The sequence below is a fragment of the Hippoglossus stenolepis genome, chromosome 12, assembly GCF_022539355.2.
Source record: "Hippoglossus stenolepis isolate QCI-W04-F060 chromosome 12, HSTE1.2, whole genome shotgun sequence".
Lineage (NCBI taxonomy): Eukaryota > Metazoa > Chordata > Actinopteri > Pleuronectiformes > Pleuronectidae > Hippoglossus > Hippoglossus stenolepis.
Window position 1 is genome coordinate 5,969,612 of NC_061494.1, and position 26,700 is coordinate 5,996,311.

Sequence of the window (26,700 nt, forward strand, 5' to 3'; positions counted from 1 at the left end):
ATATATATCGTGGTATATATATCTATATATCTATATGTGCAGGCCTGTAGGTTATATATAGACGAGCCAAAGGGGAAGTAACGGAATGAAGCAGCAATACAAATAGTGTTGATTGAAAGTAACACCTCCTCTCTCTCACTCTCTTCTGCACATATAGAGTGTATACCTTACATATATGTATTTGCAGACAAGCAAGTTGTATTATAGGTTATACAAAAACAGCTTTAACACTCAAGCAAAGCCAATCAGGGTGTGTGTTTGGAGCATATAGCAGTTTAACCTGATTAAAACGTCTTACCATCATTAAAAGTGTTCTGTAGCCATATGTGCATCTTCATGATGTCTGTATGTCCAACAAACCCTGGTCCCCCCTCTCCTCCATCTGTTAGGAGTGGAAGCAGGACATTAAGTTGGTGTTTGTGGCCATCAGAGGGAGGGAGGCACCGCTGGACTACATTTCCCATGCCAGGGGAGCGCCGCGCCGTCGTTGTTGTGATGACGCACTGACGCACAGTTACCTCAGAGACGACCAGGCGAACGGTCAACGCCAATGCGATGGTAGCAGTGACAACCAAGGCCGTAGCGGACTGGAAGAGGGTTTTTTACGCGAAGGAGTGCACCGGCAGCACACACAGGCTTTAACTTTAGCCCGCCATGACCGCGAAGCTGTAGTTTTAGGCTAAATAAGCTTCTCGTTTGCAGCTGACGCGTCGTGTCAACACAAAGGCCTATGTAGCTAGCTAGTTCCTCGGCTAGCTAGCTAGCAAGGGGTTGAACGCCAACCTCTGCTGCAGCAAAAGTAACTGGGGTGACATTTTTGTATGTTTTACTTGTAGCGTAGTGAATCTCCTCCACCGAGACGACGACATTTGAGTGTTTCCTCGCCTCTCCACTACAATGACGGAACAGGGCGCAGTGGTCATGCAGCAGAATTTGGACAGGTGAGTTCAAATTGAAGGCTAACATGCTAATGGTTGCTACGTAGCTTTTTCAGTCAATTTACAACTGTTGGCAGAGGGGGAGGGAAAGTGAAACCATTTCCCCTCAAAATGTCAAGAAACGTATTGACTTCAGCATTTTATTCCAAACGCTGACTTCAAACTCTGTCAGTGTGTCTGCACTGTCGACACAGGACGTCCTCTACAACCGCTGACCTACAATAAACACCGCACTAAGTAACGTTAATGTTCACTATCACTATGAACGTATCCATCCCAGCTGCACTTCTACCAAAACCTCTCTCATGTTAACTATTGATCTTTAGACGAGGAAATGACTGTGCTCAGTTAGATTTCTTAAATTGTCACGTTCATTGCTAACAATCATTGTGGCTCTGAAAGAGTAACCTGTCTGATTATCTGCTTTTTTAAAAAAAACACTGAATACTGTTTCCCTGACAAGTTTACTTTCTTTCCCCTGGGTATGGACTATTGAAACACACTCATTCATAGAAAGCCAAATCTTAACCCTTCAGTTACATGTTAAGTTGTCTGAATTATGTAGAACCCAGGTTGACCTAAAGGAGAAAGTCATATTCAGCTTATACTGAGAGTCAAGCATGAGTGAGCATGCTGGCACTGTTAGGAAGAGTTTTATGAGAGATGGAGTACTAGCAGATATCAGCATCCGTCACTAGCTAACTTGTAAATGAGGAATAAAAACCAGCAACAGACTGCTAATTGTGCATTGTGGGTTTAAATTGCTGTTGAAAACTTCCTCATCACAAAAAAACAAGACAAATAAACAGAAGAAGAAATTAAACTCTGTCCAAGGCAAGGTTGGCATTGGGGAAGTGTATGACAAATGACCAACCCAATTTTGGGGTTGACACTTAATCAACCATATTTCGATTTTCTTCTCACTGCTAAAATGTCACAGCTGTCTGTACACACGTGTTCCCTTTGAAGCCACTGGAAAGTGTTGCAGTGGTAAGCTTTACAGCAAACAGAAAAAGCTCAAACAAGTCTTCTGACATCAAAAGTCTCACAACACTCTGGGCCGACTGAAGCTTTGCTTGGCACAACGTGGAACCACAGGATTAACAGTTTCATGGTGTCATTGAGGGGAAATTGATTTTGAAGTGTGGAGAATTATTTTGAGCTACAAAGACATACAATCCTACCCTCAGTACACTTTGACAGGGATGTCAGTGCACACAGTCAGCAACTCTGCAGGTCCCCTGGAGCTGTACAAAGTCCTGAACCTTGCTTATAGCTGTAGCTTGTCACTTTGACGGTCTGACTTGGGATAAAATCCACAGACTGCAGCTTCAAATTCATGTTTGGGCGGTTGCTGTGTTTTTATTTGTGATAGCCAGCAACAAGCCTCTCTAGGTATTGAGTTGAATTCACATTCAGCACATGCTTATTCTGCCTATGCTTGGTGTCCTGTGTTGTTGTAGCAGGAGCATCAGTTCATGCTGTGAACGTTTCCAGTGTCATTTTTTCAGCTTGTGATGCAAATCTTCGTTCAGACTGCTCAATGAAGAAATAGTGATGCACACTTGAACTCAAAGGTTAGCTCACCTCAGTGATAAGTATGTGACTTCATGTAATAGAATTGAACGTCACACTGATCCGATGTACTTGAAAGGTTTGCTAGATATCTTGTTTTGAACTCGGACATAGAAAATGTTTTCACGAGTTACCATGCTAATTTCTACCCACTTTTATTCTCTATGCAGCAATAAAACAGAGGGGTAACGCCACGCTTGCTGCTTGTCATGGCACATGTGTGACCAGAATTTTCCATCTTCTGTTTAAGTGGTCATGAGCAGATGCTGCAGCGTTAGATCCAAGCATTTTGGTGTACCGTTTCCCTCAGAATAGTCACTGGCATTTGATAGCTTGTGCAGCCTGTACTAACAGGTATTTGTAGGAATTTGACACAGCACTTTCTGTCAATATTGAAGTTTGCACTTTGAAATCATTTCCTAAGCACATTGTAGGGGAGCAGAAAGAAAGGAAGGGCATGTGAGGCTTGGGAAATGTGCTTGAGCTGCGTGCTGTGGTTGTGTGGCAGAGGCAATAACCCGGACAGTGTTTGAGGAGCTGATAGCAGGAAGATGTATGTCATGTCCCCTTGCCCATGGTTGTGTACCCAGCCACTATCACTGACAAACATAAGGCTCCACGGGCTCTTATCTGGCTTGCCACAAGCAGCCAGCTGCCCCTGCAATGCAGTGTTTCACAGATAGATGTAGGATACACATTTCAATCCAGACTGACCTTTTTTATTGGCTCTCACACAACATCCTCCTTTTATTCTTTTCTGGTCTGCTTTTGATGTCCAGATCACGAACCCTGTTGCTTGTATGAATTTGTAAATATGTGCTGTACATGTGTGAATGCATTAAAACTAATACTGATGGACAAAAGTCCGTAGCTTTAATGGCAGCATCATAGTAATATAGTTAAATTGAGGAGCCAGCTACTGTCAATTTTATTATGCAAAATTGTTCCGATAATGAAAGTAAAATCTGTCACCACTTTTCAAAATTGACTTAGATTTCTTTTGTAGTAAAAGGTTCAAATTTAGCAGTGCCATTTCTCCTGTATCCTGAGTGTTTGATGCAAAGATATTTAATTCCCTTGTGAAGCCACTTAACAAGGAACTTTTACTTGTCGTTGATTTTGGCGCCTCTGTGGACAACAGCTGTAGTGTTTCCACTCTTGCCTGTCTTAAAAACCTCACTCCAGACAGCATGTGCATTTGTTTTGGAAGGGGTGAAAAAAGACACATGTAGCGAGCTCAGGACACACACCAAGAAAACACTGCCTCTGGTCCACATGCAAATTGAGAGAACAATTCCTCGGCGCATGTACCAAAGCGCGACACGGGGGTTCAACGATCAAAATACTCAACATATTCATATAAAAAATTAAATTTATAAAATATGACAGTTAAGTACTCAGCTAATGTACTGACAGTACAGTACTGACAATATGTCAGTCAAGACAATCATCTATCAATATTAGAACTGATTTCACATAACCATTGAGTATCGCTTACATTTATACAGGTACGACAAATGCATACTCTCCCTCCTCTTATTGTGGGCAAATGGAACATCCCACCCTCCTTCGCTCCTCGTTCAGTCCGCTCTGTAAACCGAGCAGACAGCTACTTCAATGTTGTTGTTCAGCCAGGTCTCTGTGATGACAATCACACAATGAGCAGTAATTCTCTTTCTGATCTCTTTCATCCTGTTTGTAAGAGACCTGGAGTTGGCCAGCAACAGACTCGGGAGTGCTGGTCTGTACGAGTTTGCGTTTAGCCTAGCGCGTAGCCTGGCTCGCTTCCCCTGCTTTTTTTTCTTCTCCCTCCATCTAAGCATAGGCCTTTCCAGCCTGACTTCCGTAAATCGTTGCTCTGACTTCGCGGGTAATCTGCCTCTGCGACAGACATTGAGAATAGTTCATTGAAGAAGACAATTTTCTTCCCACTTGTGTCATTTGTTGTTTTAGGTCATTAAGAGGCAGCAATATTAAAATAAGGCCGTTCCAGTTAAAAATTCCTTGTAGGGGCTTTAAAGTTGGCTGAATAATTATCATAATATGTTCTAATAACGAGATAAGCCTGCATTTTTACATGTAGTCTTTTTCATTTCTTAAAGGGATAGTTCACCCAGAAATGAAAATTCACTCATTATCTACTCACCCCTATGCCGATGGGGTGGGGTGGGTGAAGTGTTTGAGTCCACAAAACACTTTTGGAGTTTCCAGGGGTAAGCAGTGTAACTGATTAGTGACCTATCTTCAGACGTAGTAAAACAAAAACCCAACATGCCTCCATACTGCTCGTGTGGTGTCATCCAAGAGTACAGAAGCCAACGACATTCATATTCAACTCAAAACAACGTAATTTCCACCATTTTTAAGCTTAAAAGTCCAACAGAAGTGGCTAAGCTAGCCGACGTTAGCATTTCTGACAGTCCCTGAATGCACCTCGTCGGAAGATATCAGCAGAATTTTAAGCTTAAAACACGATGTTAATGACCTCGTTTCGAGTTTAAATTGAACTTTGGGGCTTCAGGACACTTGGATGAGGCATGTTACAGGAGCAGTATGGAGGCATGTTATGTTTGTTTTTTTTGTTTTATTACGTCTGAAGAAAGACTCACCATTGACTTCAATTGTATTGGATTCTGATCCAATAAAGTTTACCCCCGAGACTCCAGAAGTGTTTTGTGGACTCAAACACTTCACCCATCGGCATAGTGCTGAGTAGATAATGAGTGCATTTTTGGATGAACTATCCCTTTTAAGGGATTTCATTACTTTTATGTTACACAATACTCTACTTATTTCTTGTTTGTAGCTGAGTGAAATTAGATTTATGTAACTGGTAGATTTTTTTTAAATACCACCCCATTAGTTTAGAGTAAAGAGATAAGTCTAGAGCACCAGCTGTTATTGGAAACCTCATAGGTGTGGTAGCTAGCAGGCTTGAGTCATTTAAACCACAAACACTAAACTGAATGACATCCTGTTATACTGTTGGTTTCAAACAGGGTTGTATCTCAAACCCTTTCATGGCTCTTTGACCCTACACCGATCCTTATACTATGGACATATACAGGCAACACTACAAAATCACCATATTTCAGACACACCCTACATATGAATCTGAAATGAGGGCCTAAGAATCTAGTGATAAAAGTTTGGGATTAATCAATTTCCATTCACCACTTGTCATAGTCTTCCTAACTATGGATGCCAGCCGCTCGTGGAGCAGTCTCCTTTTCCTGGACTCCTGCGCACTTGTTAATGTAAAACCAAGGTCACAGTGTCTTGTACTGTAGATTTCAGAAGTACTCAAATTTGTGATAAAGTTGCATAATGCTCTAATAGAAATGGGAGGCTCCTGTGTTAGTCAACTGAGTGAAAATACATTACTTACCTGTCAGTGAGCAACAAACAACTTAAAACCTGAATGTTTAGTTTATTACAATACCTTAAATGGGCTGTCATTTTTTAAATGTCACAAACTGCAATATACTATGATATAATATACTGTAATACAATGTACACACAAGACTGTGTTGATTAAAATCTGGTCATTTTAGAAGCTGGAATTCCTGTTCTGAATCTGGTGCCCCTGTGCCCTGCCTTTGTGCTGAGGACCCTCCAGTTTTCCCACAGTCACATGACCTCTGCTGAGTAAATGCCACCTTTGTGGGTGGCTTATGCACCTCTTAAAGAACGTGAGCCTGACCTGTGAGATGATGAGAAAGTAGCTCTGCGGTCCCACTCCTCTTTGTACAGTGTCAGTCATCCTGTATTCCTTCACAGACCACCATCAGACCCCCCCTCCTGTGTCTGTGTGACTTTATGATACAGTTCTGCACTTTCTTTGATTGCCAAAATCTCATTCACAGCTGAAGTGGTCCAAGTGATGTTGGCCCAGCTTTGCAGGAAAGATCTACAGCCCTTTACTGCTGCACATTCTTTTCATCCTGGAAGCTTGAAGGTTTTTCAGAATATCTGTGAAAACAAAAAGGATAATGCACACTGCTGTTTGCATGCCCTTGAAGTTTCAAAGCAGTTGGTTCGCATTAGATGTATTAAACCTCATTGTGGAAACTGCAAAGCCACACTTAATTTTGCCTGTTGAACATGTAAATAAGTGGTTGAGACAGCACGTCACCTTGCTTCAGTGAAACTCAGGCAAGTTGCCATCATCTGTTCTTGGAGGACATTTTGATGGAGCCTTTCCAGACCTTGTTATGCCCAGGACACACTACCCAGTGTTCCGTGTCGGCTACCTCGCTGAACTGTGTGGCTTTCGTCAGTATGTGTGTGTGTGTGTGTGTGTGTCCCCGCACCAGTGTGTCTACTGCGGTGCTGGTACTGCCAGCTACTGTATATCTTTTTACACAGAGTTTGCCCTTGATAATGGTAATCAGTCATACTAATTATTCATCATTGATGAGTGGTTTGTAGAGTTGTAACCAGAAACCAGTTGCATGATTGTCATGGAGGAACCGGAAAACTAGTGTCCTTTACCCTAGACATTGAAAGGATGTCAGCCCGTATTGAGCCCTTTTTCCCCTGATCAAAAAACACCTGCTAACATTTGGCTTTTGTCTGCAATGGATTCATTCGGGATTCACCCCAGAGTCAAATGATTCTGCAGTAGACTTGTGTTTTTATCGGCTTTGGCTCAGACAGCGATAGAAATTTGACACCTGGGTCAATGTGCTAATTAGGCGGACAGTGCAGTGAGGGACACTTCAGTTGTCAGTGCTTTTGTGACGTTGAACATGATGCACTGGGGAAAAAAACTGAAAGGCAAACTCCTTTACTGGCAATTGGAATAGAGTTAATGCAAACATTTGTTGTGAGCACTTGAATCACAAACAGAAATGTTCACAGTGCCTGATAAGTTTGTGTCATCATTGTGTCTATTGTTTTAAATGTATAGATTTACAATCCACATCTGTGTCAAATTGCAGGCATTCTCTATATGCAGGAGACCATTTTGTACATGTGCAGAGTAGGCTTATCTGCCCAAGTGTTCTGCTAAACAGGGTTGAGGCGACATCAAGCTAGAGATTAAGGTTTCTCACAGTGGATAGCATTTCGGTGCTGTTGTATTGGATACTGTCATGCTGTGGGGCTGGGTTACAGGAATAGGAGCCAGTGAATCTAAGGGAGCATTGGGTTTTGTTCTCCGCTGTCGCACTCCTCTTGAGACATCTGACAGTGTTCAACCCAACTACTCATCCAGACTTTGCATAGCTGCCTCAGTTGTCATCTTTGTGCTGTCTTTTGGGATATTAAGCCCCATCGGGCATCATTGGAAATGGCCACAAGATGTATATTTTTTATCTTATCAGCCTTTGCCAGCTTTGCAGTGCAAAAAGCATTAGATGTAGTGTCAAACAGCTTGGAGTAAATTGCAGGCTCATATACCTGTCAGATGCAAAGAGGTGAGCAGTTACAGAGCGAGTTTTGTGAGGACAGAAGACAGAAGTGTGAATAGAGGCTCAGTGTTTCCGTCAGACTCAGATTTGCCATGTGTGCCGGCCCTGGCCTTTCAGCCGGCAATGTTACTTGAGCGCCTCGACCCGAATGCTCCCCTCCTGCGTCGCCATGTTTTATTCAGTATCAGCAGAGTATTGGAAAATCTTCCATGGCAAGCAGGCAGCAACCTGAGCAAATTATCCAAGTTAGCCATCCACGGTCTTTCACAGAGGACCCCCCTCTACTCCCCTGTGGCCGCAGTAACAACCTAGACCTCAGCACTATGATGACAGAAGGCCACAGATTTGAGATCTATTATTCAGCTGTGGGAGCAGTAGGGTTGAAATGTACACGGTGTACTATGGAGAGTCAGTTGCTGAATAAATATTGAAGCCACTGTTGAAGAGCTGCTAAAGGTGGGCTCATAGACTTTGTACATAGAAGTGACTATAAAACTCATCAGCTTCTCTCTAAAAAGTGTTCAGGTGATTTCAATTTTTTTCCTCATAAGAGGCATTTTGGTGGCATGTTTCCCCTCACTGACAAATGCTATGGCCATGATTCAAAGTAATTGGTAAAGAGCAGTAGAACTAAATTTAAACCGTCTCTTTAGAGACCTGTGGGCAATATATTAGACATGCAGACACGCTGATGTCTTTCTGTTAGATTTTAGGGCAAATCAAGAATGAAACAGATGATTGATTAATCACTAAACTGGCTGAATGATCACAATTGAGAGGCTGTGGATAATTTTGGGAATGAATTAAATATATTTAGCGATTTAGAACTATACTTCATACAACAGTTAGTTATTTTTAACATCTCTAATATGGTACTAAAAACACTGTCGGTTTCCTCCATTCCAGGCATAGGGTTAGGGTAAGTTATACGTGTGTTGAAATGATTAACACTGTAGATTTCATCATAGAACAAATCTCTTTGTGCAGTGTGTATTAATGGTGAAGGTGATGTTTCCTGTAACCTGGACTCTGTGAATAGTCTGCCAGGCTTTTAAAAAACTGATTTTAGTAAAACAATTGTCTTATTCTTATGAATACCCACTATGTACATAATCAAAGCCTGAGAGAAAAAAACAAATGTCTCTATTACAGTCTCTTTCCTTACTGAATTTTTGCCTTGGGCTTTGGGGAGGTGTGGGTTCACTTATCATTGTTTCCTTAATCCAGTGAAATGCCAGTTGTTCATATATATACAATGAGATTGTAAATGTCCCATTCGTATAGTCTGGGTCGAATTAAGCAGTCAGCTTCTGAACCGGAAGATCTGTGAACGTGGTTTAAAGGAAAATCTTTATGATTTTTCTAATTTCTCATAAAATTGTATTTGCTCCCAGTTTTTATTAGAACTAACAGAACTCTCTAGTAAAGGCTTGGGAGCTTTGCTGCTGTAGTCATGGTCTGGCGTTAAAATCGATTATTCATATCTCACCTCTGCCTATTTTGATTGAAATATAGCAGCTAAAACAAGAATGTAACTGTCTACATTCTTGAATTGGCCACATGCAGTGAGACACAGGGTGAACCTTCCAGCCAGTCGCACTCGACTGATTAATTATGGAAAAGCAATATAATGTCACAGTTGGAGATGTTTCTGTTGAAGGTCAGGGAACTTGCATATCTAATTACCTTCCAAACTCACAGAGGAGGTTGTCTGGTGTATTGTTAGCAGAAGGAGTCCAGTTAATTGGAAGATGGCAGCAAACAGGCTAAATACGTGAATGACTTGTCTTCTAAGGGAGGACACATAAATTGGAGGAAGTGAACTCCTCCTGCCTAATACCTTTTTGTAAGTGGTAGAGCAAATACTGTATAGTGTTGGTAGATATAATGTGGGAGGAGAGGAGACTGTTGATATGCTTTGACATGAGGCCAGAACAAAGCATTTGTCTGAGTGCCACCAAAAAAGGAAGACTGTGTGTTAGGGGTGGGTGATATATCGACCATACTTGATGTTTCACAGCTTATACCACGTGCGATGTATAAAATGACTATGTCGCGAACATCGATTATAAATTGTCATGTAATTGTTTTAAGCCGTCAGCATGAAATTCTCTTTGAGTTTCGCTTCTCTCGCTCTCTTCTTATGCCCCTCTCACAGCAGACAGCTCACTCCCCCGCCCATCCACAAAACTCTCCTGCGTGCATGCGTATTTTTGGGTGGGTGTGGGTGGACACTTACACACACACAGGCCCTGGGGCTCCGCCCTCACTCACTGTGAGCTCAGTGACTTTTTTGAAGAACAGTAGAAACAAACAGTGAAAACGTAGTGTTCTCTGTGATTCACAGCTGTTCAATGATCAGAAGGCAAACCCCAACATTTCTATTCGTCTCGAAACAAGGTCATTTACACTGTTTTAGGCCTAAATGTCCGCTGATATCTTCCGACGAGGTGCATTCAGGGACCATGCTAACGTCCGCAAGCTTAGCGACTTCCTGTGGACTTTTATGAATTAAAATTTGTGCAGTGATTTAGAGGAGATTTCAAAATATGGAGATATACAGTATATTGTGTATTGCGATATAGCCTAAAAATATTGCGATATTTGTTTTAAGGCCATATCGTCCAGTCCTACTGTGTGTCTCCTCCGTTAATTTCCCCCTCTGCTGTCCCTTAACATCCAACCTCTGTTGTAATGTTGTGTTCACACTCACAGGGATCGCATAATGAATTTAGAAATGACGCAATCATAAGGCGACCAAAATGAAACGTCATGTTACTTTGAATACAATGGGTATTTCTCAGGGTTTGAACATTGTTGGAACTATTTCGGTTAATGTAAGTACATAAGTAAACAAAATATTTAACAGGTGTAATAAAGGTCTTATAGCTTGAGTTTTAAAAGCAATGTGAAAAGGAAGTAACTCAGCCAGGGGGGGGGGTGTGTGTGTGTGTGTGTGTGTGCGCGCGAGTGCACAATCTAGGCCAATTAGCCTTCAGGTCGTTTGAGAGACTTTGATCACGGCCTCTCTTGTTGTTCTCAAAAAGTTATGACTTTTTATTACTTTTCTCAGTTAGAAGTCTGAATAAATCTGATAAACCTTTGATTCATGTTTGAAGTGACTGTGTGCTGATGACTGTGCGATTTCCACTCAAAGGGGACATTAAAAGATTACTTTCTTCTTGATTTCTATCTCCTCATCTACCACACATCACGAGCTATAATGCTTGTTTGGATGGAGGGCATTTGTTTTTAAAACGCCTTCTCAAAATGAAAATGTATTAGTGTGTATATAGCCATAGTACATGTTGTTATCAGGTGTATCATAGCTATACTCTATTTGTGTTGGTTCACACATTAGGGAAATAATTGTGAAAGTGATGTCAGGTTCATTTATGAACCTACAACCTTATCCGTAATAATCCGTGTGTGTTCGCAGTATGTGTTTTACCGTCTTCATGTGTGTTTGTTTTTAGGAGCTGCTGGGTGTGCTTCGCCACAGATGAAGACGACCGCACAGCAGAGTGGGTGCGTCCCTGTCACTGCCGCGGCTCCACCAAGTGGGTTCACCAGGCCTGCCTGCAGCGCTGGGTGGACGAAAAGCAGCGTGGCAACAGCACGGCACGCGTGACCTGCCCACAGTGCAACGCAGAATACCTCATCGTCTTTCCCAAACTGGGTGGGTTGCATCTCACAAGGGATAAAACTGGGGATGGGGAGATAAGTAGTCGACTTAGAAATAACAGGATGACCTTGAAGAGGGATTAAAGTTCTCTGTGGGTATGACAGATTTCTATCAATTACATTTTAGAGAGGCAGTGTAGTAGATCAGTGTAGATTAAAAAACTATCAGTTTAAATTTGGAGGGTAAAATTCACCTCCAGTTTCGTCGCAAGTAATCCATCTCCTTGTCATGATTCGTCATTTGGTTAAAAAAAAAAAAAAAGAAGCCCCCTTTTTTTGATCAGCCATTATTTCACATTTACATTTCTGTTCTTTTCGTTATATTTACAACATGGACTCCGCTCATATCCTCCAGTGACAGTCACACTGGCAGGTGCTTATACGTATTTATATTTTTGAAGAATGTCTACTCATAATAGCAAACATTCGAGAAATATTCATAGAATGAGCTATAAGGAGCAAGCATGGCTCAAAGTGAGTGAATTTGTATCGTTTCTGTGTTAGTTAATCATGCTAGACCACATGAGATCATCCTGCGTGCGTGCTTTGGGACTGGGATCACTAGCCACTTGCGTCTATAGTTGTTCTACATTAAAGAGTACATGTAATCAACCCCCACTGACTTGACCCGACCCCCAACATTTTGTAATCTTTGTATTTTAATTTACTGCACTGTCAAAATGTAATGACTCCTCATTTTCCGCCAGCTGTCAACATCGAAGCAGCAGTTTTGAGCAAATTTTCATGTAAGTAAACAGCTGAAGCTCCTCTTGTGGGCCCTCTTAATAGCTGCTGCCTGTAACTGTACCCGGAGCTCTGAGAGATATTCAGTTTGTCTTGCCTGAGTGCATGTTTGTTTACTGTGGAGTCAGCATAGGTTCTGTGGTGATCTGGGTAAATATTTCCTTCCAGCCTGTCGAGGAACAGAAGGGTACCCACTTGTTACACAGCCCAGCTCCTGGCTGATTGATTAGCAGCAGTTTAGAGAAGCGGCTGCCTCAATTATCCGAACGCGTCAGAGTGACGAGGGCATCAGTTGTTCCCAAACACCAGCTATGACTCATCTAATGAAAATACACCACACACTGCCACGCTTATGTGGCCAGATACTGCTCACTTTTCAGTTTCTGTGCCTCAAATCCCTTCATATCTCTCTAAGACCGCATCTTGTCCTCAAACTTTGTGACATGGATTTCGCATTGACATTTTTGGGGGTCGATACTGATATTAGGGAAAAATTCCTGATACACATATAGGCTGATAAATATATTTTTGAATAATAGCAATGATTCCTAAGTAGTAGTTAGAACCTGAATTAAGAAAATATTTGTTTTTAAACGTAAATTGTCTTCATTGTTTTTTTGTAAAATAAAAGTTTTCATGTAAGAGTATATCGTTGAACAAAAAGATAAGATATATCTGTGAAAGGTTCATATCGGCTAATATTTTCTGCCATCCGATATATCAGTTGGGCTCTAATATAAAAACAGAAAGAATAATGTTGGTTTAATCCTGTTGGTGCAATTTTACTGTGAAATATGAAGACTTTTACATATTTAAGGTGAATAGTTACCCATCAGCCACTGGGCCACTGGTGTTTCAACCTCAAATAAAAAGAAGTTGCAATTTGAGACAGTAGCTGGCCTTAAGACAATGTTAGTGTGCAGGAGTCCAGGCCTGGCTGGTAAACATGCTCATGTTTATTTATAGTGACCAAGGCTGCACTGTCACTCACGCTGGTGCCATAAGCAGAAGGTAGTTCAGCTTCTTTAGGCACTTCCTCCTCCTCAGTAAATAGCCCTGTGTATGTCTGTATCTCTCTCTGAGGGCTGATCCCTGGCACTTGGCCAGTTGCTGAGTATTTGTAAATGTGTCTGTCTGGCTCTTTTCTTTTTGTGTTTTAAGGTCATGTTGATTGGCTCTCAGGTCCCAGTAGGGATGTTAATTAGTGCTGTATCAACCATTAGATGCAGAAAAACACAATATCCAGTAGAACTGCCCAGGCCCCCTTCAAATGTGCCAAGTCATTATTGACACGTTATTAAAATATCACATTTATTGGCTCACAAATTAGAAATATATTTGCATTACTTAAAGGGGACATATCATGAAAATTCCACTTTGTTAGTGCTTCTACACATTAATTTGGGTATCTGGCATGTCTACCAACCCAAAAACTCTGGAAAAAAAACACTCGCGCGTTTTGTTATGGTTCCTCTAAGTCAGAAACGTCATGCTTGAGTGACTGGAATGAGCTTCCTGTGTATTGTGTCGTCACAATACACTATCAAAGAGAACTCATCTGACTCATCTGACAGGGGATGTACAAACATGTTTGTCTTAACTAATGTTCTTCTCATACACAAGCTTTTGCTTCGAGACACATTATGAATGGAGTCTCTGTTTAACGCAGCAGTTTTTTAAGTCATGATTGAGCCTCAGTGTTTTCTCTATTTGACACATCATCACGATATCTTTGAGGTTAGTTATTCTTGGCCAGCTCAAATTTTTCACAACAGACAGTTAAAAGAAGTTCCTGTGGCACATCAGCTCCTGATGCCCACGCCAAAGTTTGTGTTCATATGTGCGACTGCTCAAGTGGTCTGGCCAATTGCACTAGAGTATTTTGATGGATTGTCCAGTGGTTTATTTTGAAAAGGAACTTCCTCTTTACTGTGATTGAACCTCTGAGTGATGAGGTGCTTTGAGAATAATGCAGTGGGCTTCAGCCACGATCACTCATCATTTATTTAGACTTTTATATAAGCAACCAGATGCTTGTGTTACCTTTTTATTTAGTCATGTTTACGTGACAGAGTGTGAGGATGTGTGGGAGGACGCTGCACATCTAACTGTACATCTGTTGAAGAGAAAAGTTTAAAGTGAGAGTAGCGTGTCTGGTAGAGCTCGGAGCAATCTGGGAGTCAGTGTGTTATTTACAGCATGTAAATTAAATTGTTCAGCATGGCTTTAAAAAGTATTTTATAATTTAACAATCTGAATTTTAAGCCTTAAAAAGTCTCTATGTTAAAATATTACACACTAAATCTTAAATACGTTTAGGTAAGTCTTTTTTATGTGAACCTTCATTCTGTTAAACTTTATAATTCGTTTTTTAAGATAAATATTTTAAAAAAGTTTAATGTCTGCGTGATGTAGTTCTTTGCCAATGATACAGATATTAGCACGCTGTATTAACACTGCACTTCAAATGTTGAACTGATAACTCAGTCTACAAGCACCCTGGTTCGATTTTATCGCTTGGATTGCCTGTGCTAAAGACTGTATACCCACTGTCTCTGCCTGTAGTGTGAGAGATAACGTAGCATTTCGAGGGTTATTCTCAACGAGGCTACTTCACCTTATCTTCAATTATGTGGAAGTGTATGTAATTCTGAGGCTGCGATATTCCTTCATATCTGTCCCACTTGACATAGGTCTTTATTCATTGTGGACTTAAAAAGTCCTAAATATAAATTTGTTTATTCAGGCTGAAATTTTGATGGTAGAGCAGCTCTGGAGGAGAGATGGATTACAGAGACAATTGCCAGTGTTAACCTTTTTTGCCACTGGTTTCCACTTTCTCTCAATGGATGGAAGGAGTGTAGATTGTGTAGAAATGGAAGTACTGAGCTATGGTGTGAATTAAAATTTCCAACCTACTACTTTAGCTGTGGCAGGTAAAATAAATCATTCTATTTTTTAGTAAAAAACAACACTTTTAGTCAAGTAATTTTAACCACAATGTTCTGACAGAAAAGTAAATTTTCCTCCAAACAGCTGAATGTCAGTTAATGTGTTTGGGCAGGTAGTGAAGCGGTGGTTCGTTATATGCACAGAGCCAGTTGAGTTTACCTGAGAGGCTCCTCCACCACAGGGGAAAAGTGTCTTTTCTCCCTTTTCTCCCTAATCCCATTAGCAAGTGCCAGACAGAGATGGTGAGGGAGCTGTGCGGGGATGCTGAATATGTCTGGGAGAGAGGTGGAGTGGGAGTGAAAGTGGGTCACGGGAAGAGCCGACGGAGCTCATCAAAGGCCGAGAGGAGATGAGTGGAGTGACGCCGCCGCTCTGCTGATGAATGTAGGAAATCACAGCTGTCCTCCAGTGTTTCCTCCAGTGACTTTAACATCACATTCACACTTCATTAGAACTCTGCTCTGTAACAGTTACGCCTCTGGATTATAAACAGGATGTGCCCCAAGATGTGATCCTTTCCTGCGGCGCACGCCGTGCAAACGCTAATTTAGTATTTTATGGTGCTGCAAGATATTAGAGGTCAAAATGTATTTGCTAAGTTTTTGGGTTTGTTACTTGGACTCCCATATAGATAGATTTAGCCACTTTCGGATGATTATGAAACTCATTTAACCACATTGGTATACAGTGGTTAAACAAATGGCACTTACAGTGTATGACTATTAGTATCCTGTTTTATACTTGTTAAATAATTTGATCCTTTTTTTAAAGATACAGAAGAGTAAGTTTCTCTACGTTTTAGCTGAGATTATGTTTGTACCATCTGAGGAGTTTCGTCTCTCGCTGCAGGATACACTTGGCATTAGTGTGCTTCAAAGTGAGCAGGAGTACAGCATTGTCTGTTTTGCTGCATCATTGCTGCAGTGTTCCTTTTTTTTATTCCAGCCGTGCCTCCTTTTATTATGGCCATACAGACACCAGCGATACCTTTTATATTATATTTATGATTTGCCTGCTCCTCAGTCAGTTTGATGTTGTTCCATCTTTATTTCAAAGCAAAAACATGTATTTCCCTTTCGTATATATATACTGTAATTTTTCTGTCTTGGCTTCACATGCTGTGGTATTTTGCAGCAGCTTTAGTCAGCCCTCAGAATAACAGCAATTTCACAGTTTAGCGACAACACTTTGATGATAGCTTTCAATTTGGGGTGATGGTGGTGAAGCTGTGGACAGGTAAAGACAGAGAGCCGTGTTGGGAAGCTGCCACTGTAGTTATTTTCTCAGGATAGCTGCTGTGGCCAGCTCATTTCTACAGGCCTGACAGGCATTTCTCACGTTTTGCTCCCAGGCTGGGACCCCTGCCCGCCACCAGATTAGATAGGGGGTAGATTTGGAGCCACAGATCACTCTTTCCATTAACCTAGGTTTTGATTGTTTTCACTGACTGATGACTTTGGGCAAAAACTTGCAATATTGCAGCTCACAAAGAGTAGGGTATATTCTGTTCTGGCTGTATTCCCACCAGCACCTGCTGCAGAGCCAAAGCCAGCCTCTCATGCTAATTTGGCTGCCAATGTAACTCTGAGGACGGTGTGTCCTTGCTGCTCTGTCTTTACGGACCCTCTATCTAGAAAGAGTAAACAAGCCAACTGGAACAGCGTGCCAGCCTGCGTGCCTACTACTGAAGAACTGCGGTTGCACTTTTCCCCTTTCTCCTTTGCTTTCCCCCCTCCCTCCTGTTTAATTATCTTAATTATAGAATCTGCTGCCAGTAGCTGAAATGAATTGCTCAGCTCTCTTGACTTGCCAGTGGCCATTAAGGGCGACCCAGTTCTCTCCAGCTGCGATGTCGTAATGCTTAGGCCGGGAGCCAGTGGTAGAGATTCCAACATTGTCATCAAAATATGCTATATTAATGCGCTCGAACGTTGCAGGATCAATGTGGTCGGTAAATGTAGGTGCAGTGGAACTGAGCTCTAGAAGACATCAGAAGGTTGGCAGTAGTCAAAAGAGAGCCACTGTGTTTATGACAGCTTTAGAACTAAAAGTGTGATATTTCCGTTGTGAGTTAAGTAGCTTTAAAAGTGCCAAATGCTTCTTGCTTGCTTTGGGTACCTTCCTCCACAAGTGGGCTGGGGCGCAGCCGTCTAAAAGAGAGCGCCCTTTAGCATGAGCTGCTTAAAATACTGCACAGAGCTGAGCCCTAAACTTGTAGCTTTTATTGACCGAATGTACTCAGCTGTAGAAATAGCTGTGCAGCTAACAGTGGCTTGATTGTATACAACTTGTGGCAGGTACTTATGGGTAACAGCCTGACGGTGGCCCGGCTGTACAAACAGCCTAATAAAGTCTGTCTTATGTTCAAACTGTACAAACCCCAATCCCAAATATAACCACAGAGCCTCAGAATTATTTTGGAAATCTGCTGCTCTTTTTACACTTGATGTGTAGGCTAATGTTACAGCCGTAGATGTTAGTCTGTTCTCACCGCTTCGGTTTCCTACGCAGGCTTATGAACTTGTACCTGCTGAGTTGTTAAGGCAATCATTTACTGGACACAGTGACTTGGAGATGGCTCGGCACCTCCGTCATTATCCCTCCTGTCAGGACGCTTTAAACATTCTCAACTCTATGTGATCATTTTCTGTACGACGAGGCTGATCTCCGGCCTTGTAGCTTCAATGAATAGGATAATTATATACCAGTCCACTGCTGACATGCCCTTAGGAGAAAGTGTTCTTGAACCAAGTCCTGCTTTCGCAATGACCAGTGACTCAGCATTGTTTTAATGCCACTTCACAGCTTTATTACACCCGGGGCACACCAGCTGCAGGACGGCTGCAGAACGACTTGCTTTTCATTTCCGCGCCTATGTTAACAGATAAGAGCTGGCACACTTGCTGCGGTTCAGCCGCAAAAGTCATGCTGTTCTTCTAGAGATTCGAGGTCACGCTGTTTTTTTTTTCACGTTCCTTGCGTGGTTCAGAGCTGAATATCCAGAGAAAATGATCTTTCAGGACACTTTCAATTCTTATGTTGAATATGTCACAGACATAAATGTTTACAACACTTCCTGTAGCCTACCGTTTCAAAATAAAAGCACTCCAGTGGATGACTTTAAAGTGTCCACTTAGTCATGTATTTATAAATATCTTGACACTGAATCCTGTTGAATGTTAGTTTTGGTTCTCAAATGTTATTGCAAAGCACCTGAAAACCTGGCTTCAAATCTGTTCAGATTTGTCTGTATGTATTAACTACTTATAAATAAGGCTAACAAACATACTGTTGTACCTTCGTTACCCAAAAGGCCAATAAGTATCTCATTAAGTAACCAAATTAGTTTATAGGATTACATGTTCCGAATAAAAGTCCTGTTAATAAGCAGCTCATCCACTGTTTAACATTACATTAGCAGCTCTGTGTTAGAGTTTACACAACTCCAGCCGAACTAGTTATACAAAGTAAAGTTACATTTACTCATTGATTAGTCCTACATTTTCAAAGCCTTTAGCCTCTTGTATTGTGAAAAGTCAGACATACTGTTTGAACATGAACAACAAATTTAACTTAAAGTAGCCAAAACAGGATTTTAACATGTTTCCTTATGATACATAACATAATCTAATATCAAAATCAGCCAGAGACTGCTTTTTACCCATCTCACTGAACTCATGTTAGCTTAGATAGCTTGCTAGCTTCAGCTAATAACATCTGCTACTGACAGTCGTCATTTTAATTCACAAAATAATTCGGGTTTCAGTTTGTTTGCACTGAAATGTAGGACTTAATGTTCATAAAACTACATGTATTTTAGCACAGCTGCCAGTGTTATCACTGTAAACAGCACATGTGCCATGAGAGAATGGAAAGTAATGGAAAGCTTGACAGGTATATAAACGGTAACTAAGGGGCTTCGTGATCAGTCAGTTACAGAAATCTCCCATGTGAAATACCCAAGACTCTACCTACATTGGCAGAGCAGTTTGTGTAAATATGTAGGACAAGAAGGTGGAGCTGAAATTAGGTTTTCAGGCCCTTTAGACACAGACTGTTCCATCCTGCAGCTGAGCTCCAGCCCAACTCATCCTGTGCCGGCTCCCTCTGGTAGAATCCCCACCCCGCTCTCCTCCCACTGACTCCTGGGCGGGTTATTACTAGGATGTAGATGGGTTTGTCTGAGTGAGGAAATCAGGTTGTCTTGCTGTAAATATTGCATGATTTCCCTCGAGTCAGCCTGGAATGGCAGAGACGAGTATGCAGCAGAGAATTTTCTCCAGCCATCTTTTTTTGCTCAAGGCGAGTTTGAATTGCAGATTAATCCCTATTACATGCATGTGGAGAATCAGCCCCAGCTATTTTTAATCTGGATGGAACTCGCCTGAGAGACTCCTCCCTGTCTGTCAATACAACATAAGGTGTGCACCATACCTGACATGCTTCAAATGTTGGTAAAGCCTTCAGGAAGAAACTGTTTTTTTTTTTTTTTGTCTTACTGGAATACAACTGGATTTGCTTCCTTGTCTTCAGTTCCTTTATTATTTTAAAACAAGGTAATTCAACCTGTCGACAGAAAAGGAAACTCCACAGTGCTGCTTTATTTCCTGCATCACTTTTCCATAAAGAGCAGGTCACATGAAGAAACAAGGCTGTTCTCTCTCTGTTTGTCGATGGATGAGCGATATGTGTTGAGTTTGGATGCATTTCCTGTTCAAGTGGTTGATTTAGCAGCAGGAGTCTCATGACCCCTGCTGTACAAACACTCATTAGCTGATTGTCCAGTCTGTGTGTTTCCCACAGCGCCTCACACCTGGCTGCAATATCATCACGCACACGGGCCTCAAGTCTTTCAGGAAATATTTGCTCCCATTTATAAATCTGTATTTATTCATGAGGGTTGCATAAGTATGGTGAGACGTTCACTCAGTTAAAGATATTTAAACATTTGTAAGTGACATTATGATCCTGTGTCACTTAAATTCAAATGTTTTTTGAGCACCGCTGTTCCCCCAGATAATATTTTTTTAAACGGAGTGAAAAAATGTAATTAATCAATATCAGAAAGACGACTGCTCATCCCTTACAGTTACGGGTTCAGATCCATGTTTTTACAGTCAATCGGGTCTGGGTGAGGTCCCGTTATGTGGAATAGCCGAGAGGACCCGAGAAGACGTGACTGGAGAGTACAGATGATGGCTAATCGAGGCCAATGAACGTGCTATTGTAAAAGGGCAATAAGTAAAGCTATCTTTATGATACTGCAACAAAACTGCAAAGCTGATTGTAAACGAGTCACGACATCCGTCACCTTGACAATAAATTGACTTTTAATCTGAAATAAAGAGTGGTTTAGGTTAGCTAAACTGTTTTTTTATCAATGCAGATTAAATGAAGTCTTTATGTCTCAAGTGTTTGTCGTCTAAGATAGTAAAATTGATAATCTTTGGGTTTTGGGCTATTGGTCGGACAGAACCTCACCGTTTTCTGACTTTTTTAAGATTGATCGGGAAAATAATCAAATGCAGATTTCAATAAATAATTTCAATTAAAATGTCACTCAGTAGAGCACATGCCTCCACCAAGGCCCCACAGCCCGTTATAGAACCACATTGAAATTCACTAGATCTGGATTTTTATTTGTATTTGCACCAAATTGCACACACTCATAAATATCAGTCACCTCAACAAGCCTAATGATTTCATCAAGATCCATGAATTTTTCTCTGAGAAATCTGTTTATAAAACACACATCTCACAATGTTTCTGGATCTGCCCCCTGATCAGGCTCCACACCAAAATGTAATGGGTTCTTCCCTGACCCATACCGCATCCTTCCACCATATTTCATGTCCAGTAGTGTTTGTGTAATCCTGCGTTAACAGACACACACAGAGGAGGTAATACTAGTTAGTTGCAGCTCTGTATTTGTTCAGGAAGGAGCCACAGGTTAGCCATGTAACTGTCAAAGTTAAATTCTCCCACACACTGATGAGAAGAACTCTGAAATACAAGTTGTACGTGTTCTTACCTCAGTGATTTCTCTTCCTTTAGGTCCAGTGGTCTACGTGCTGGACCTGGCCGACCGGCTCATCTCTAAGGCCGGACCCTTTGCGGCAGCCGGCATCATGGTGGGCTCCATCTACTGGACTGCCGTCACATATGGAGCTGTCACCGTCATGCAGGTCAGACCAGTGATCCCTCCTCAGAGGTTTTGGTTCATTATTGATTTTTTCACTGTTGTGATTTGACTGTACCTGTAGGATGCAAATGGAATCATAGTATTCTCAAAAGTATTTCTGCAAATAATGGGCATGTGTTTAGATACATTGTAAAGTCATTGTGGCCTTTTTGTGTTCCTCCTTTCTTCCTGTTATTCAAAGTAAAGTCTAGCACTTTCACTCGTTCCCTGTAGTTTTCCGTTCACACTGTTCTCTCTGCCGTCCAGGTGGTTGGACATAAGGAGGGCCTGGATGTTATGGAGCGGGCCGACCCTTTGTTCCTGCTCATCGGCCTGCCCACCATCCCCGTCATGCTGATCCTCGGCAAGATGATCCGCTGGGAGGACTACGTGCTGCGTCTGTGGAGGAAGTACTCCAACAAACTGCAGATCCTCAACAGCATCTTCCCAGGTCAGGACACACACTCAAGTTGGATCCAGGAAACTTGTCTCTTCTTTTTAACCCTATGTTAAAACAATGTTATGCATACCATCTCAGTCTGTTTGTGTTGTTTATGCTTGAGCTCTTTGCTTTGAATGTTGGCTATTTAGAATTCAGATGTTCTCAGTGTGAAATCAATTCAAGCAGCTGGATTTGAGGTGTAGGTGTTTGTGTGTTGGTTCAATACCATCCTCTACCATCGTCACCATTTGAGGGTTAAGACTTGGTTTTAGGTTTAGGGTTGGAATTAGGTTTGGGTTGGGGTTAGGCATTTAGTTTGGATGGTTATAGTCAGGGGCTAGAGACTGTATTATGTCAATGGGTTAATTATAGAGAGACGTGTATGCGTGTATCATCTTGCGGGCTTGTTTGTTGGGGGTTTGATTCACGATGTGAAAATACCGCTCTATCGTCCTTCATTAAAGTGAATTACCAAGTTGTTATGCCTCTGTCTGAGCGAGCTGCTCGACCCACTGAGAACACAAGGGATTGTTCGGTTTGGATTGTGGGATTTGGTGTTTGTGTGAACTCAACGCAGACAGGCACATGCGTTTACCTGCACGACAGACGACAACTACCAAGTAGAACAGCAATGCATCATCAGTTCAACTCGCACACAAGCAAGTACACTAACCCTCACATCAGAGTACAAGTGGCTGGGTTTCAAACAGGCGAACAACTGTATTACACAGGTGCTACAGCAGTAAATTTGTTCATCGCACAGACACGTGTGACGTACAGGTGTCGCACTGTACAGCCCTGGTCGTCTTTATCACAATATCATGAATGGATTTAATAAACTTCATGCACTGAAGCTTTGTGGATGTTGTTATGATTTGTACAAGAGTCAGTCATATAGAAAGCCATGTGATGGATAAAGAGGCTTCATAATTATTGTAAACACACATGACAACAATAATTAGTTTGTTTTTTTCAACTGCCTCACTGCTGCTGTCGATTCTGTGTTTCCACAGGGATTGGCTGTCCAGTTCCTCGGATCCCGGCAGAGGCCAGCCCCCTGGCCGACCACGTGTCGGCCACACGGATCCTGTGCGGCGCCCTGGTCTTCCCCACCATCGCCACCATCGTGGGGAAGCTCATGTTCAGCAGTGTCAACTCCAACCTACAGAGGACCATCCTGGTGGGTACACAACACATTACACTGATATTATTACAGCCAGCCTGTCGCACAGTGGTGGAGCGAGGCATGATTAGTTCAGATTCACCTTAAATCCAGTCAAGTCTGCTTAAAGTAACAGCAGTCACAGTGTTTGTGAATGAAGGATTCCACTTTACCTCGTGTTAACTGTGCCACACATTCGGCCCCACCTCGACACTCACCTGGTGGTGAGGACAGAGCGGTAACCCGAGTGGCTCATGTGATCCAGGCTGCACTGACACCACTGAACACTGTGTCCTCATACACTGACGCACATGCTGCTGCTGGCCCGATGCTCGGTCATGATAAAGTGTCACATGTGCAGGAAACACGACGAGTCGACTTGTTGGCTTCAGCTGCAAGACTCTTTTTAGAATCAAGTCATAAACTGATCTGTCTAGTCAAGTAATAAAAACTTCTCAACCGAAGTGGTTTGAGTTTTTACATTTTTAAAAATGACAGCAGAGATGTTAATCACATGTTTGACACTTAAGATTTACTAAGGTACTGCACAGGTACAATTTTCAACCTGTTTATTTATTTGCTATTTTGAAAAGACATACTATTAAAAACAATTTAAAGTGAACATTTCTTCAACTCAATAATAGAAAAAACCTTAAACCACACATTGAACAAAGTCAGAACGTTGTAACCTCCATCCTTAAAGTGTCGCTGATCAAGATCCCTGTGGAGGAATGTAAAAGTGCACACTTGTCATAATACGCAGCAATAATAAATCTAGATGAACAATTAACGTCTTCATCCATTAGTTATCCTCTGTCACTCCTTGAAGACGAAGCTCCTCTTGAACCCTGAACAGTTCAGTTTCTGGCATATTTAAATGTTATTACTTTACATATTCACCCCACATAATGTACTGTCAGATCATTTCCTCCACATTTATTTTAACAGCTTTACTTACCTGTACAAAATAGCAATTCATCAGAAAAAATTATCTATAATAAATAACATGCTAATGTGACCCTGAGTGGAAACAATCTGCTGTAGAATGAGTGAAATAACAGGGACTTTCTTTTCTGTCATATATATATATATATATATATATATATATATATATATATATATATATAATGTTAGAAGGGTCATATGAGTTAAAACAGTTTCTTACAAACTACTTCCACTGTCTGTGTGTACGTGTAACACAGTGTTTGGGAAGCGATGACATCACAGCTTACTTCGTGTGTATCAGCACTTTGGGCCGTGTTTCAGAGAGATCTTGGATAAGGCGATGAAACAGATGTCAAATAACTATGAGCAGAAACAGAAGTAAAAAGTGATGAGTATTGTTTTGGTTTGGAAGTTACGAGCTCACTGAGCATGCTCACGAAGTTCTTCTCTGGCATCTGACGGATCATTGATGTAGACTGAATTTTTAGTAAAGCGAAGGTTGAGTAGACGGAGAGAGGAAAATATCTGCAGAAGTGTCGACGAGGCCGAAGTAAAGGATCTGAGGAGGCTTTAATGTTTTAAGCAGAACGTGTCTTTAAAAATGATCTTTACTCTACAGGGAGGAATCGCCTTCGTGGCCATCAAGGGAGCGTTTAAGGTGTACTTCAAACAGCAGCAGTACCTGAGGCAAGCTCACCGCAAGATCCTCAACTTCCCCGAGCAGGAGGAGGCCTGAGGAGGAGGACCGGATGAACCACACATACACACACACCTACAGTACACACACACACACACCTACAGTACAGTACACACACCTCTGCCTTTAGGGGTCAGGGGGCGGAGGAGGAAATGAACCCGTCAGACTCAGGATCAGTGTCGCCCGCACTTACCTGCTCCTCGAACCCTCTCACCCTTTCTGGAGCCGCCAACATTCGACACAAGGATCCCAAGTATCGCCGCTTCAGTTTGAACCTTCCGACGTATTCGTGAGGTGAAGACGGATCAGACTGACGCACACAGAGCGGAGCATGTTTGCAGTCTCACACACACACACACACACACACATCTCCTCTCTAAGAACCGGTGCCGGGTGGATGTGTCACATAAACTAACACCTATTGTAAACATAAGTGTATTTTAAAGGACATCAGATATGTGGGGCATGTGTAATTATAAAGTTTTATAACATTAATAAATGACTGTTTTATAATGTTTATTTTGCAGATTTGAAAAGTCCCCTTTGCCAATGTTGGAGGATTTATAACGACAAAGGAATATGTTGTGTTTGGAATGTATTAAAGAGGAAACAAATGTGCAAACATGATGCAGTGCGTTAATGCAGCCGGGGGGGGGTGTCGAGGTTTCATCTGACGGTACGAAAACCCACTGACCACCGAGCAGAAGTTAGAGCACAGCCTTTTATTTATTTGCTTCCTCCTCGTACCCCGGAAGTGTCCACGTCTGTTGCTTTATCTCCACTTTCCAAAAAAAGCTCTTCTGTGGTTGTTTAAATCTCGGTCATCACCACAGTGGTGCAGGTGCGCAGCCTGTTGCCATGACACCACCTCCTCCGGCTGCGTGGAACGTCCATGGACGATCTTTTTCGCAGCACGTTTGAGATGTGACACTTCGCTCAAAGAACTCGGGAACTTGAACAGTTTTTTTTCCCCCCTCTCTGGGTTTTATTTCACAAAATCCTTTTTTCTTTATCGTTCCTGTTCCTCCGTCATGTGACCATCGGGCTGCGTCAGCGTGAGCCGCGGCTCAGCTCAGACACGAGTGGCAGTTTTGAAATGAGTCATGGAAGGAGCTGACACTTTGGACGGTCTTTAAAGGGTCAGTTCACACAAATGACGAGCCATATTTCCTCTAGTGGCGTGAAGCCATGCAGATATTTTTGGTTTTTTAATTTCTGCTTCAACCATGGAGATGAAAAATCACCTATAGAAATGTCATCTCTGGTACCAGTGTAAACGGAGACACCATTCAAACTGGATCACACCAACAGATGTACTGGTGAACAAGATCTGGATTCAAGTACAAGTGGAGTTCAGTTGTTTGATCTCCAGTGAGCTGAGAGATGTTTGTGTAGATCATCGGGAGTGTAATGTGATCACTTTGATTTATTGTGCTGCTTTCTGCCACTGAGGACACGTGACAACCTGTGGTCTGTGGCGTCCTACGTGGAATAATTTAACCTGCACATGTGAACTGTGCCTGTTTTACAGATGTTCTCTCCCCCCACCACCACCCCTTACATTCACCGTTCAGTCTCCACTCTGCCAAAATAAGTGTGAACTGTGTTTGTTGCTTCTGACTAGAGTTCAATGGTTTCAGTTCTGTGAATAAATGTATTTTTCCAAATGCTGAGTCGTGTTTGTGTAACAGAAACAAAACTGCTTGCGTTTAATTGTTTATTAATTAGAAACACGAGACAAGGAAACAAAACTCAAAACGTCAACACTCGCGTCGTCATCGGCCCATGAACCCAATCAGCCAATCACAGTCCAGTGTCGCCAGAGAAATTGTAAAGAGAAACCTTGAGATGAACTAAATGTAAACCAGTCACTAGGTACTTCACAAGGTAAACAGTGCGTGGCCCGTCCAAGCCTGATATGTTAATGGTGCCAGTCTGAACACTGCATGGAAACCACTCTGCCAAG

General features: G+C 41.9%; 1 protein-coding gene across 2 annotated transcripts; it reads left to right on the forward strand.

Moving 5' to 3' along the window:
- The first annotated feature begins 477 nt into the window (after positions 1-477).
- Positions 478-26,401, forward strand: march5 (membrane-associated ring finger (C3HC4) 5). Of its 2 annotated transcripts, XM_035173303.2 has the most exons (7): positions 478-941; positions 11,404-11,606; positions 12,319-12,357; positions 21,362-21,492; positions 21,756-21,939; positions 22,944-23,110; positions 24,657-26,401. In XM_035173303.2, exons 1-7 carry the CDS (start codon positions 898-900, stop codon positions 24,771-24,773), a joined length of 885 nt encoding a protein of 294 aa, XP_035029194.1. In that variant the 5' UTR covers positions 478-897; the 3' UTR covers positions 24,774-26,401. The 2 variants fall into 2 exon arrangements, with proteins under 2 accessions (XP_035029194.1, XP_035029195.1); XM_035173304.2 differs by lacking the exon at positions 12,319-12,357 and having other exon boundaries at positions 479-941.
- Positions 26,402-26,700: the final 299 nt, after the last annotated feature.